This window comes from Microcebus murinus, chromosome 5 (assembly GCF_040939455.1).
Source record: "Microcebus murinus isolate Inina chromosome 5, M.murinus_Inina_mat1.0, whole genome shotgun sequence".
Taxonomy (NCBI): domain Eukaryota; kingdom Metazoa; phylum Chordata; class Mammalia; order Primates; family Cheirogaleidae; genus Microcebus; species Microcebus murinus.
Genome location: NC_134108.1, coordinates 56,583,422 through 56,598,721, shown reverse-complemented (window position 1 = coordinate 56,598,721; position 15,300 = coordinate 56,583,422). Strand labels below are relative to the sequence as shown.

General features: G+C 31.6%; 1 protein-coding gene across 3 annotated transcripts in view; it reads right to left on the bottom strand.

Annotated features, from left to right (window-relative positions):
* Positions 1–15,300, bottom strand: part of ASCC3 (activating signal cointegrator 1 complex subunit 3) — a 318,336-nt gene that overhangs the window by 64,747 nt on the left and 238,289 nt on the right. For all 3 annotated transcript variants that reach the window (XM_012738813.3, XM_076003097.1, XM_076003098.1), the window contains 2 exons: positions 8,499–8,610; positions 8,170–8,304 (listed from right to left, as the gene is read on the bottom strand). In XM_012738813.3, coding sequence (XP_012594267.1) covers positions 8,170–8,304; positions 8,499–8,610 — 247 coding nt within the window. The remainder of the gene's footprint in view (positions 1–8,169; positions 8,305–8,498; positions 8,611–15,300) is intronic.

Genomic DNA, 15,300 nt, shown 5'->3' with positions numbered 1-15,300 from the left:
CAAACATGATATTGAAACACACTCACTTGGGCGTTAAGTATTGGGAATGATCACACCTATTTATGTACATGGCTACTTTGTGAGGTTAAAAGGTAGGATGGTATGTTTTTTAGTTTAAACAGAATTTTGACATTTGTATTGAGAAGACATTTAGGACATGAACCATGAATGTTATGAAATAGTTCTGATCACCATTATTAATGGAGGAATGAGCTAACATTGATCTCTGAATTGCTCCACCTGCTGGACCAGTGAAACCCTAACAATAATTTTGGAGTACTTAAACTTTATAGGGATGAAATTAGAAAGATTTTAAGCAATTTCTAGCATATGAAAATTAGATTTTAAAATGTTTTATTCAATATTAAAGTTTCTATTTATTTTGCACTTATTTTTAAAAGCTAAGCAATGCTCTGCTTACTCAAAGTAGAGTGACAAATAGTTAAAATTTGGAGATTTTATTCACAGCAAAATAATTTTTATTACAAAATAATTATTATTTACCCAATATTATGTATGTGTATTGACAATTTTAATTAATTATGATATCATTAAGGTAAGCAGAGAGTTACTACCAATGATAAAAATATTTTCAAAAACAAATTAATAATGATTTCCTTTGCTAAATGATTCATGTTAGGATTCCCTGAAAAGCAAAATACCATAGAGTTTTATAAATATGACTGAATTCATATGAAACCAATTAAAATTATATATATAATTTAAAAATGTATAAATGGAGTCTCTCTTTGTAAATGCTCTTCTATGACTCCCAGGAGCTTGGCAATCCAATCTTGCTCATCAGCCAGGCTGGTAACTCTGACTTTTGGGGAGGACAATGTCAGCAACTGTTTTGCCTTGAATGCTGTAAGTAGGACTAAACATTTCCCATACTTAGTCTAAGGGATATTAAGCAGGACACAAGCCTATTCCTTCATGTTCACTAGGCTTTCGGGGCACTAATATAAATCTTCTTTAAAGATGTGGATCCGTCCTCTATTTTTTTTTGTATTCCTCAAGTGTCCTGAGTATTGGATAGAAGAACAATTAGCAGATTTTAATAAATGTTGACAAGTTAAAAGTACTTTTTATTAATACGGACAGCTTAGGCAGAAAAAGTTAGGGGTATATCTTTTTGTGTACACCTTACTTTGTAAATTTAGATAAAAGGGCAAAGTAAGATGCAAAAAGAGAAAAAAAGTACAAAACAGCAAAGGAAAAAGAGACAGGACATTTAAAGGCTGCTTGAATACATGAATTCTAATTCTAAGTCTGCTCTTTCTTTTCCTGTTGTGAGCTGAGTTTTTATATTATTTCTCCATATTAATTGTGTCATCTTGGTTAGGGCTGGATTATTTTTGGATTTTTTGAAAATAAGCAAGTTATATTAGGTGATAATAGCAGAAACATACTTTGGTATCTAAACTCATTTTTTAATTAAAATACAGTTCTAAATCTAAACTCATTCCCTATTTAATCATCAATCGTTAGAATTCTGGTAATAGACGATTCTTATTATGTGGGACAGTTTAGGAAACCAAAAGTAATTAAGCAAAAAAAAAAAAAAGAGAGAAAAGAACAAAAATTTAAAATAGGATAAATTCCAGGTAGTATCACAAATATATTTTATGTTCAGCAAAACACAGCAGCTTAAAACCTATAGAATAATCTACTAAATCACACATACATCTGAGATTGAGGCCTTTTACCAAAAAAATATTTCACTTTTATCTGTGCTGAAGAAAGCTTGTAAGTGCAGAAAGCTGGAAGAAGCTAAGAAATAATGGAGAACAAGGAAGGTCTCAAGGGAAAGAGACTAAGAGAAGTAGAAAGATACTTTTTTCAAGACATTTGCCATCTGTGCCTCTCCAAAAGATGCCAGGCAGCTCCCCAGCCTGAGGGTTAGCATAAACCTGGAAGATATCCCATTAGGTTTCCCCACTAGGAAGATAAAGAGTAGCAGATGGGATCCTGTGATTGTCAGGAGGTTATTTGGAAATGGAAGGCCATGAGGTTGGTGGTGTTCACTGTTACTCAGTTAACCTTTCCTTTCTTTCATTTTTCCTTTAATAAACTCTTTAATTTTACATGCTGTGTCCCCTACCAATACTATTTATAACTGGCTTGTCATTTTTATTTAGTTTTAAGTTTCTCTCTTTTAAAAAATTCTTACTAATTTTTCCAACTTCATATGTTAGAAAAATATATTTTTGCCTTTTCTATCAAAAGATTTATAGGTGTGCCCCAAACATGACAAAATTAAGCACTAAAAATGCTATAATACTAAAAATATTCTTTGTATGGGCAGACCAAAATATCAGTGTGCTTTTAAAGAAAGCAGTACAAAGAACTCCAAAACCTGGAAATTTCTTGATACATAAAAATCTTATTACTCTGGCACTTTCGAAATTTGGAATTGTTCTATTTTACATTTATACATAAAACCCATTCTGTTAGTCAATATCCAAGACTTTGTGGGAAATCAAGACTTTCACAACTTTCCAAATTGGATATTTGATATAGAAATATAATTTCACATTTCTGTGTAGTCACAAGAACCATAACAACCAACTATATCTCATAAAAACTTTACTAAAAATTTAGAGACATATTACATTAGGGCATATTTTGCTTTCTTTCAAAGTTATTAATACTATAATAAATATATTCTGAAAAATCTGTTCAAACAAATTTCCCCTAACTTTGAAAGCTTTTCATTTCTGTTACTGTTTAAAGTAGGCTACTTTCTAAAAGTCCACGGAACATATCAAATCATAAGGCTGGTTTGCCACGATGACAGGCACTTTCTACTCTAGGCTTGGGCTTTCAGTGCCAACATCATTAAGAGATCATCATTAAGAGATTCTTCAAATTACTTTTAAAATGTTCTTTTCCCTCAGGATTTTCACTTATATCTAATTAGTCTACTTACTCCATGCCATGTAATCCCTGTTGCCAAAACTGCTAAATGCTTCAATAAGTAGGAGGAGGCCATCAATGGAGCAAGACAGATGTAATGTCACTGGTTAACAGTAGAGGTGTGAAGCAGCTGCCTTAATTATGAAGCTTATTAATTCATGGAGTTAGAAAAAACTTGGCAAAGAGTCTTATAAAATACCTAACCTTGTCAAAATAGCATCAGATTGTTTAAACTTAAAATATATGTCTTCAATAAAAAAATGTTGAAATAATTATTTTGCCAGGAATTAACGTTTACATTTAATACTTACAATTCTAGGCTACAAGGTCACACATAATTCTAAAAGTAACTCTGGTTCTTATATTTATTTTTTAAAAGTATATATTCACATTTCAATGCTTTACAATTTTTTTTTTTTTTTACAGCTGGAATGAAAAAGATGAATTATGTCCAGGGGACAAAATAAGGAAGGAAAGGAAATAATAGAGGAAAGAATTCTAAAGAGCTACTTTTTATAGCACCTGAAACAACTTATCTCATGAAAATTCAATTTCATTATATTAACACTTACCATGAAGGTTATTTACATGATGTATATAAAGTGCCTGTCATGTAGTAGGTGCTCAATAAAAAGTGGTTATTACTTTTTAATGGCTACATTAGAAAGACAAGATTTAAACAAATGGATTACTATTATAAAATAACATTAGTAAAGATAAATAGTCTTAATAGAATTTTTGGTTTTAAATTCAGAACAGAGTATTTTTACTGCCATTCTTAGAGCATCACTGATGCTCATCACTGATGCCGATAACTTCAGTTAGCAGTAAAACCCAAGTGTCTTTCATGGTTTATTACCATTGCCTATAGTTTATATATAAATACACATTTCATTTGTAAACTCAGAAATTGTCTGTTGTCTCTGTCCTTCGATCAAAGGGGTGATACTATTGATATAATACTATTCTGAAAACTACCACACTGACCCCAACAATCCTAGTAACAGAGAAAAAGAACATAAAAGACAGAATTCAGAAGATAAGGTGCAAATGGACTTAATGTATGAAATTTTTATGAAATTTGACAATCTTCTGCTATGGAACACCATGAAAGGTATAAGCTTGTAGTGCCAAAAGCATATGAGGAAATGACCTGATTAAAATCTCCCCCCTCCCCGGGGGAAAAAAGGCCCTTTCTGGTAAATATTATATAGGAAATGAAATTCTAACCCTACATAAAAAGAAATTCTAATTCTTATTTCAAAAAAGTTGATAGCAATATACAAAATGACCACATAAAGGGCAAGAATTCCAATTCATTAAAAAAGGGAGAAAACAACCACATGGCTAAGTATGAGATTCTAAATACTTATCTTTTCTAAAGGAAAGATCTAAAAGAAGGTAGCAATCATCAATTAGGAATTTATAAAATTAAGAGATCATCACTTAAAATTGTTTTGATGTTAATTGAAGGGAAATAATAGGTTTATATATTTTTAAATGTCTGGTGAAAGTGAATCAATGTTTAATATTCTTTTTATCAATCTGTGATTACCATCTAGCTTACCTTCTCTGTACGAAAAATAATCACATTGTAACATATTCAGAGGACCTAAAAGAAACATCTTAGTGAATATAATTTCTACACTGTCATAAATACCAAAAAAACCTCAAAACAAAAAACAATACTTCATTCACTGATAAAATTTAATTTTAGAAAATATAATAGCAAGTAAATTCGAAGTAATACTCAAAATAGGATCTTTTCAGTTGTGATCTTATCAGGAATACTAGAATAATTAATAAATTCAAAAAATAAAGTTTAAAAATGACGTTAGAAACACCAATGAATGTATCTTAGTAAAAGGAGAAATTGGTAGTAAATAAGTTATAATATTAAATTGTTCAAAAACATAATGTGACTTTAAAAGTATTATAACACAATGATAACGAAAATAGGTTTTTTAGATGCTAATGTTGTTCCCACTGCTTTTCTTTACTCTCTTGTGCTATTATCACCCTGCTCCCTATAGCTTCTAACTACTTCTTTCTCCTTGTTTTAAAAGCACGTGGAGATTAATATGTGTTTTTGGAGGTGAGAGTAGAGAGGATGCTTAGGTTCTGTGAGTCACTTGGGAGTCTTTGATATGGTCACAAAAAACATTTAAAGAATACTTTTCAATGAGAAGAATGATTTCTAGAAATTATAATCACTTCAAATACAATCTTGCTATATTAATATTTCTCTTGAGACAGTTACACATAATGTTGGCTAGTGAATAAGAATAATTCTAGACAAGAAATTAACAAAACAATGGTACTTGCATATCACCTTGTCAACGTGAATTCTACAATTCATTCAAAATGAAGTCTCATTGAGATATTAGCGACTGAGACACTAAGAGAAACCGAGAGTTCCTTAGACCAAACACCATAGAAGAAAGAGATTATATCATTGTTGCTATGAAAATTATTATGAGGTAAATAAAATAATATCTATATAAAAATACCGTTTTTCTTACATATATATTTGCAGATGATTCATTTTATTCAGTTAGTCACAGAAGAGTTGACTTTAATAAAAATATACCATGAGATCAGTGTAACTGGTTTATCCAGTATAATGATGGAAAGAAACAGGCTACTGACAGGATGCAGACAGACCTATTGTTTTAATCAATGCATTTTGATCATTTTGATAAAGACTGAGGCAAAGAGGATAATGATTTAATTCCTGTATATTATATTTTTGGGGCTTTTTTTTTTTAAGACAAAGCTTTTTGCTCAGGCTGGAGTGCAGTGGTGTGATCATAACTCACTGCAACCTCGAACTCCAAGGGGTTCAAGTGAATCTCCTGCTTCAGCCTTGCCAAGTAGATGAATTATAGATGCACGCTACCACACCCAGGTAATTTATTTTTATTTCTATAGAGACAGGGTCTCACTATGTTGTCCAAGCTGGTCTTGAACTCCTGGCCTCAAGTAATCATCCTGCCTCAGCCTCCAAAGATGCTGAGATTACAGGTGTGAGCAACCATACTCAGCCTTTTTTGGGCTTTTTTACTGGGGTAAATGGGGATGCAGAATGTAAATGGCATATGGTTTTGACAAACCTCCTTTACAGTGTGTCTTAACATAAGTTACTTTGTACTTCTCACCTCAGTACCTTCCACCTCACTGTGTGCATTTCTGTTGTGAGTGGGTATGTGTGTATATGTGACATGAGAGCCCATACTCAGTTGCTAGACTAGAAATTACTCACTTGCTGTATAACTTTGGACAAGCTGGCCAGTATGTAAAATGGGAATAATGATAGGATCTTAGTAATATCAAATTAGTGTTGTGAGGATTAAAGGAGTTTATCAACATAAAGATTATAGAATAGTGGTTGGCACATAGAAATTGCTCAAAGGTGTTAGCTGTTATTATATGTGTTCCCAAGGCAGAGAAGTACCTTTACTCAGATTAGGTAAATGTATCAAGTTAGGTAAATATGAAAAAAAATTATATTCTTAAATCTAACAGATAATAGTATAAGATGCATGCCAAAATTTATTAACTGTTATTTTACTGCCTGTGCTAATAGTCTTTCCCCGAGAGAAATACTACTTTTATGAATCCTTGCCTAGGAGATGATATAACTCTTATCCTTAAAGATCTAAAAAAATTCTCTATATTTTATACTCTTTCCTTAGAAATAAATTTTTTAATTTCTCAGAGAAAAATATTTTTGATAGCTGCCTTTTATACTTTATTTTTTTATTTATTTTTTTTTTTTGAGACAGAGTCTCACTTTTTGTTGCCCAGGCTAGAGTGAGTGCCGTGGCGTCAGCCTAGCTCACAGCAACCTCAAACTCCTGGGCTCAAGCGATCCTCCTGCCTCAGCCTCCCGAGTAGCTGGGACTACAGGCATGCACCACCATGCCCGGCTAATTTTTTGTATATATACTTTTAGTTGGTCAATTAATTTCTTTCTATTTTTTTAGTAGAGACGGGGTCTCGCTCAGGCTGGTTTCGAACTCCCGACCTTGAGCAATCCGCCCGCCTCGGCCTCCCAGAGTGCTAGGATTACAGGCGTGAGCCACTGCGCCCGGCCGCCTTTTATACTTTAATCATCTGTTCTTTTCTATAAAGAAACAATAGAAAACCAATTAATACAGGATCCACCTATTTTTTCATCCATGAATCAATTCATTAACATATATTTCCTAACACATTAAAATGTACTTAGCCCTATGCTGAGTGCAAAATCTATATATTAGTTTCTTGGAAAAAAACTGAGAAATTGAAAAACTGTGAATGAGATATCAAAGCTTATTGAGAATGATAAAGCAATGGGAGAGGAAGGAAAAGCTTGAAGTGTACTACCATATAATCTGTGAATTTACAAGAGAAGGATCATAAAGAAAGAATAGTCCAAAGGTTCTTAACTTTCTTAAAAGCACCAATACACCTGAGGGATAAGATAACAATCAGTATAAATGTATATCCTGACTACTGTGCCAGCAAAGTTTTGTGGAAAATTATTACACTTAAAAGCAATGAAGCAAAATTAAAAAGGCCAGAAGGACATAGTATATAGAAAGAAAGGTGGAGAAGATACTCCTAACAGTAATTTTAACTTCAATATGACATTTAGTTCTCAGATTCCTGGCAAATAAAAGAAAATGAACACAGGATAGTAGTTTTTTTTTTTTTTTAACCAAGTGACACATCTGTTGTTGTTGTTTTTGGTAAGGTTGTATATGGGAGTGGAGGATAAACAACTGTCCTGGCATTAATTCTAAGAGAACTTAATCATGTGGATACTTATGTAAAGAAACTTCAGTAACATCAGGATTAAGTATTCAATAGGAACCATCCAAAAGAAGCAATAAGAAATCTTTCAAGCATAATTCAAAAAGGCTATATATTTACAAACAGGGTGATCATCTGGCTTGCTCAGGACAGCCCAACATGTACTTACCATTCTAGCCTAAATATTAATAGTGCCCCATCTCACTCTCAGAAGGATCCAAATTTGGATGATAAATTATATGGTCACTTTATCTACAGGGAATTTAGTACAGATAGGTTGCTTTGTAGTGACCTTGTTTGAAAGACGGAAGGACTTCACAAATAATTTCTGTTAAATTTCAGGAAGAATTGGTTGGCAAATATTTAAGATCTAAATTAAAAGAAAAGGTATGAAACATACAAAAGATAGTCTCTTTATACTCAAAAACAATGCAATAACATCATAAAACTCACACTCAGAATTGAAAGCAATTCTTCAGTGCTGCATTCAGGTTTCAAACGGTCCTTGAACATTTTAACTGTTTGGTGCTTCAAGTAGTAATAGGAGGCAATTCGGCCATATGTGAGAGGTTCAATGCTCCGATTATCCTGTTTCAAAAGAAAGATAAAATGACATAAATAAAAAGTATAATGGAAATATATAATTTCATAAAATTAATAATTTAAACTACAGGTTGCTATTAAAACAATTTTGTTAAAAATTTTGATATCATTAGGAGCAAAAACCCTATATAAAAAGCTGGGAAATCTTTTCAATTAGAATGTATATGACCAAGTCGTACCTCTCCAATTTCAATACAGTAGGAAAGTTCCAATTCAATCAGGGACTTCTCAATCAGATGGGATAGAAACTTGTTCACAGAATCATGGCTCACATCACCCAAATTGTAGTAGCTAGAAAGCAAGCAAGGTTATTATTTGTTTCAAGATATTTTCTACTAAAACTATCACCTTACTTTCTCTCTCTCTCTCTCTCTCTCTCTCTCTCTCTCTTTCTCTCTCTCTCTCTCTCTCTCTCTCTCTCTCTCTCTCTCTCTCTCTCTCTCTCTCTCTCACACACACACACACACACACACACACACACACACACACACACATCCCCTTTTATTATAAAACCTATCCTCAGTAACTTCACAAAACTCACAGAGCTATTGGGTGGTAGATGAGTTCTTTTAGAAAATTTAGTCAGTTATTGTTCCTCTAGTGCTTAAGGAATAAATGTCATCCTAATGACTAGAAGGGGCTAAAAATAAAGCATTCTAATTGAGCTGAAAACACACAGGTCCGGCTCCATACGTTTCCCAAGTGAAAAGGCTAAGGACATGCAATTCACCTGAATGTTCCTCCCTGTAACTCTGAGAGGTTCTTGGCAAATCCTTATGTTTCACTAGGAATCTGTGTCTGGGAACAGATCCAAAGGGTGAGGAACTACACCCACACTCATGGCAGTTCTCTAATTCCTACTGTGCGAACCCTGTACCCTGTCAGCATGGAGAATTTATATGCCCTGCCTCCCTTTTCCCCATCCCAATCAAAGAACAGGAGTGAGAAGTAGTCCTAGGGAACAGGTTCTCATCACTAAAACCTCACCAAGACAGTTTTACATCTGTATAGCACTAGGAAGGAAATATCTGTAGCCTGGGAAAAGTGTGCTAACAATCTCAAATGGGAGAGGCCTAAAGGAGACCAGAACCTGAGAGTGATGGAGAACACTATCAAGATGATGCTTTCTGTGATTTGCTTTTTCTTTTTTTAAAGGGAAGGATTTGGGGTCTGTAAATTACAAATATTATTTAAAAAAAAATACACAAAGTAGGACTTAAATCATGTCAGGGTATATTTTTATTAGAAAGGACAGTTAGCACAAATGGCTAGGTATACCCAAATATGAGCATCTCACTGAATAAGGATTAATAAGAGACTATTGGAATTTATTTGAGAAAATAACTTTTCATAAAAAAGGAATAGTTAATTTAATTCTGGTCTGCAGAAAAATTATTGCTTTTTCTGGAAAAACTCTTGCCATGGACCAAAATAAGCAATGTTTATCAATAAAGAGAAAAGTATTGAACCCAGTGCTGTCATTAATTTAAACAAAATGCTCACAAGGCATATATAGAAGTGAAAACCAGAATTATTAACCATTAGAAAATATTTCCTTTATCGTGGGAAAATGACTAAGCAGGAGTATTTAGTTAGAATAATTATCTTCTGCGTTAGAGGTGAAAATAAAAATTCTGGACATTCAAAGCTCCATAAAAGAGACAAATACCCAAAGCCATTCCAAATTATTAAAAATATTTTTTCCAAGAAATGAAATTCATAAGTCAAACTTTCTGTAACGTAAGTGCTTACTTTATATTTCACATTCTTTTGGCTTGCAAGCCTATAATGTTTCTAATAATATTTTTAGCTGTCTGTATCAATACATAGTTGATAAAGTTACTTCTAAATTGAAAACACTAGTAAAAATGTGCCCAGGATATTGTATAAGTAGTACCATTTGTAGAGCAACAAACTATTCTTTTTTTCTTTTTTACCAAATCTGCCTTGATCTCAGAACAAACTATTTTTTATGCAATTAAAATTACAGAAAGAAGACCTTTTAAAAATATTATAGTGAAATAAAAAAATAAAAATTCTATTTTAATCTATAATTTTATTAGGTCATTTGAAAAAAAATAACTCATAGATGCTGCTACTCATTACCACAAGTCATTATCCTATAAATATAACTGAAGTGTCAACTTTACCATTTTATGTCTTAATGAATAAATTTGGCACACTTACAAATGATATTTAAAACCATCAACTTTCTTCTAAAAATTATAGATTCTTTTTAATATTTATTTACTGTTTTATTTCATTTTATTCACTGTATTTTGCTTTATTTACTATATTTACAAGATACATTTCAATGGGCTAAAATAATATCTCTTTTAAAGTTTGTTTATTTAAGTCCATTGGGGCTTTTTTTAAGACTAATTTGTGGCTTTCATCCAGATAAAATACAGTCAGTGTTAATAAACACTTAAAATAAGTTACCAAACAGAAAAAATCATCTAAAATCATGTTTCTAAGACTACAGCAAATTATTTAATGACTACAATAAAATATTATTCATAATCTAACTTGCCAAAAATTAAAACATTTTGGGCAGAAAAACATAAAAACTTTCATTGTTATTTATTTTAATATAGTTTTTTTCTAAATGTGCTCAATTTTTATTGATTTTCATAATGAAGAAATACAAAATTCAATTCAAATAATTGAATTTCATTGATTTTTACCAAATATTATTCTTTGCTAATATTTGTACTAAAGTTCTAAGGTCACTTAAAATATTGTGACATTACTATAAAAATAAGATATTTTTATATCTTAAGTAGATATAATTTTCAAGAAACTATAAAATAATAAAAGTATGTTGAATTTTTTTAGGTTACATACAATTTTGAAAGTTAATATATTCTGACATTTTTCTATCAGTTAAAGGATGGACTTTAGATTTATATGATTTGTATTACTAGCATAATATGGCTTTCACTTCTATAAGTGAACTTTGCAGTTACTGCATAATTTCTAGCTTGAATAAGTATAAGCATCTAGCCTAAAACATTACATATCATTCATTTCAATAATAATTTTTTACTAACTTGAAAAAGCATATAACAGCTAAGTAAAAAGGTCTGTTTTCATGTTGTATTCTCCACAGTACAAAATTTATAATTTACTGGTTATTTAAACAAATATTATACAATTGTTTAATTATGGAGAAAGGATAAAATGTATTTTCATGCTCACTGCATTGAATCATCAAGTCATTATCCTCCCTTTGCCATAAACAGACAGCCTACCTTTTTGTCAGCATGCTATTTCATTTATTTCACAGAGAAACCCAGTCTCACAATAATTGACTTGTCAGAAGCTCTAATTTATGAGACTGAGCTCTGTAAGATTTCTCTATATTGGACTCAACCTGCACACAAGCAGGGTTGAATATTTACAATGCTGTTAACAGGTGCTGAGTTGTTTAATGATTCTAATAGCCAGAAGCATACTGAGAAAGCCAGCGGGATCACAATTACAGGCTGTTTGAACACAACAATTACTAGTCCCCTGAGAGGTGTGAAAGTCAAAGGCAGTTTGATACTGACAGCATCTAGCACATGGGCTAGACAAGCTAACTTCTATTAGCAGTCCATTGGGGAAAAGTCATAACAAATCTCTCCCTATCATAAAAATTTACAAAGTTCATAAAATTTAAACAATCAAAAACTAGAACAACTTTTCAAAAATTATCTTTAAAAGATCAAAGGACAGACAAGAATACTACACATGAAACCTCAAGTTGTCTTTTTCCAACCTTAATACCAGTGAAATTTCACAGGTTGAGAATGAAAGATTTTATAGTAATGTAAAACATAAAGTTACACCAAACGGTTTGGATTTAATGTGAATAGTGGCAGCCATTTCCTGTTTGGTTTATGTAAACCTGGCCAGATATCTTGCTGGGAAATTTTTCATCAGTATTGAAACGGTGCTGCTATAACTGTCAGTAGTGGGAAGTCATTTGTTACAGCACCATGTTTTTTTATGTTCAGATTATGCAGCAGTAATAATGACACAAATAATGAAAGTGGTTGCAGGGACAGCTGAAACTGCCACACCATTTTTGCCCCAGAAATATTTAAAAGCTTTCTCAGGGGGAAAAACAAAGAGTGAAACTGAACATACAAATTGAATCCAGAACTCAATTTGGAATATATTATATTTTATGAAAGCAGTACATGTGTTTATATACATTTGAACAAGCTTATGTAAGTATGTATGAGTCTACACATATCTATTTATATATAATTATCTTTATATGCACATATACATAAAATACGTACATACACACAAAAGAATATAAACAGACATATAGTGACCCACTCAGGCACAATGGTTGAAATTTTTGTCAACACAAGTTTTATTTCTGGTGTGGTGCAGTGGGCGCTTTACAGTAGTATGATTAACTGAAGGAGGTTGGAGAATCAGGTCTTATTTACTTATCTATATGTGACTATCTTAATAATGGTCTTTCTTTTTATTATTAAATAAACCTCAGTGTCTTTGTTACACATACACAATAAGAGTATAGACACAACCTTCTTACCCAAGAAAATTCAAATCTCAATTTATGGCACTGGATGATAGCAAGTATTAAGAAAAATTAAAACTGCATATAATACAAGTCCTTCATTTGAGACATGATTTTAGAGTTTTTAAAACTTTTACCAGATCTGAAAATAAGTAGGAAAAATTTACCAGTTTTCTGAACTCCTGTGCCTTTGTTTGCTTCTAGCTTTGAAGGAAGGTGATCTTAACACAGACAATAATAAAAAGGCATAATAAAAGGCCAATCATAAGGATGTGAAGAAAAGGGGACCCTTGTACATTGTTGGTGGGAATGTAAATTAGTATAGCTATTTTGGAAAACAATATGGAGGTTCCTCAAAAAACTAAACATACGACTACCATATGATCCATTAATCCCCACTTCTGAGTTTATAGCCAAAGGAACTGAAATCAGTATGTTGATGAGATGTCTGCACTCCCATGTTCACTGAAGCATTATTCACAATAGCCAAGGTATGAGAAACCTAAGTCCCATTGATGGATAGGATTTTAAAAATGTGGTATTTATACACAAAGGAATACTATTTGGTCTTAAAAATTAAGGAAATTCTGTATTTACAACAACATGGATGAAACCACAGGATATTATGCTAAGTGAAATAAGCTAGGAGCAGAAAGACAAAAAGTATGATCTCACTTATATGTAGAATCTGAAAAAGTCAAACTGATAAAAGTGGAGAGTAGAATGTTAGTTACCAGAGGCTATAGAGGTTTGGGGGCTGGTGTGGGAAAGGGAAATGTTGGTCAAAGGGTATAAGGGTTCAGTTAAGAGGAGTAAGTTCTGGTGATCTATTCCACACCAATGTGACTATAGTTAGGAATGTTTTGTATTATATCAAAATTACTAAAAGAGTGGATTTTAAATGTTCTTACCATAAAGAAATGTTAAGTATGTGAGGTGATACATATGTTAATTAGCCTAATTTGCTCATTTTGCTCATTTGATACATGTATACATGTATCAAAACATTACACCTTGCCCCATAAATATACAATTATTTATTGATTAAATTTTTTTAAACAAGAAAATTTATGGTTACAAAAAAACATCCCACATACCAATGTTTTTAGCAACTTTACTCAAAAAAAAAAAAAAAAAAGGAGCCAGTCAGAAAGAAGGTTACAAAACTTAACTATAGCCAACTAAATAAAATATGTAAATTATTAAAATTTACTTGGGCACCTTTTTCCATTTTTATCTATATGTAAACGTATATAAATTAAAACTGACATTTTGTTTTTTTGGGGAGGAATCAAATTAAATAAAGTGTCAAACAGTCAGAATTAGAATGGCCTGGTTTCCATAAAGAATTCATTTTTTAGCATAGTACTGAAAAGAGAAGTGGACAGGGAATGTGGGCCAGTTAATGAGCCCAATGATGGAGAATGTGATGGAATCCCAGTGTTGCTTCTGCCACTTGGGAGCTGTGCTATTGTGCAAGTTGCTTAATCTCCCTGTGCTTCAGTTCCTTCATCAAATGGGGATCACAACAGTACTAAATGAGTTAAGATCTTGAAACAGCATCTCAAATATAGTAGATACAATAAATATTAATGCAGATTTTCATTTCCCACTTTATTAATTTCAATTTTTGTTTTTATAAATTCCTTTCCTGCATTTGTTTTACCATTACTCTTCATCCAGTTTCTTGATATTAATGCTTATTTTATTTTCAAGCATTCACATTTTCTTTTAGATCTTTAAAGATATAAATATTCCTTGGAATTGTACTTTGGTTTAAATCCACAGGTTTTGTTTGTTACATAACACTTTCACTTTTCTATATCTCTAGTCTGTATGTTTTGTTTTGATTTCACCTTTCACTAGAATAAAAACTTTAAAATCCTAAGCAGTTAAATTTTTTTGCCATCCTTTTTATTGTTTATTTCTGGTTTTATTATATTATATGATGAGAATGTAGCCTTATGATCTTTATGTTGAGATGTTCTTTGTGGTCTAGATCATGATAAATTTTTAAAAATAAATTTTCCATGAGTGTATACAAATACTGCATAGTCTATTTTATAGGTTTCATCAAACCCTATATTTGATGAAATACTTATCTCCTTGATGTGTTAAAATCTCCTAACATACTGGAATTTAGTTGGATTTTTATAACTTTTTGTTCTATATATTTTGATGCTGTTTTTAGTTACCTAGAAATTAGTAAACTACTATAACTTCTTAGTGATTGTGCTTGTTACCAATATGAAGTATTCTTTGTTCTTTTTAATTTTTTGCCTTGAATTTGGTTTTGTCTGATTTTAATTCTGCAGCTTTCTCTTTGTTATTTTTCTTCACATCTTCTTTTAATCCTTGATTTTCAACCTTTCTATATTTATTTGATATTTTGCTTATAAATAATGTTTAAGTAAACTTAAAAAAGTGAATTTGAGAATTTC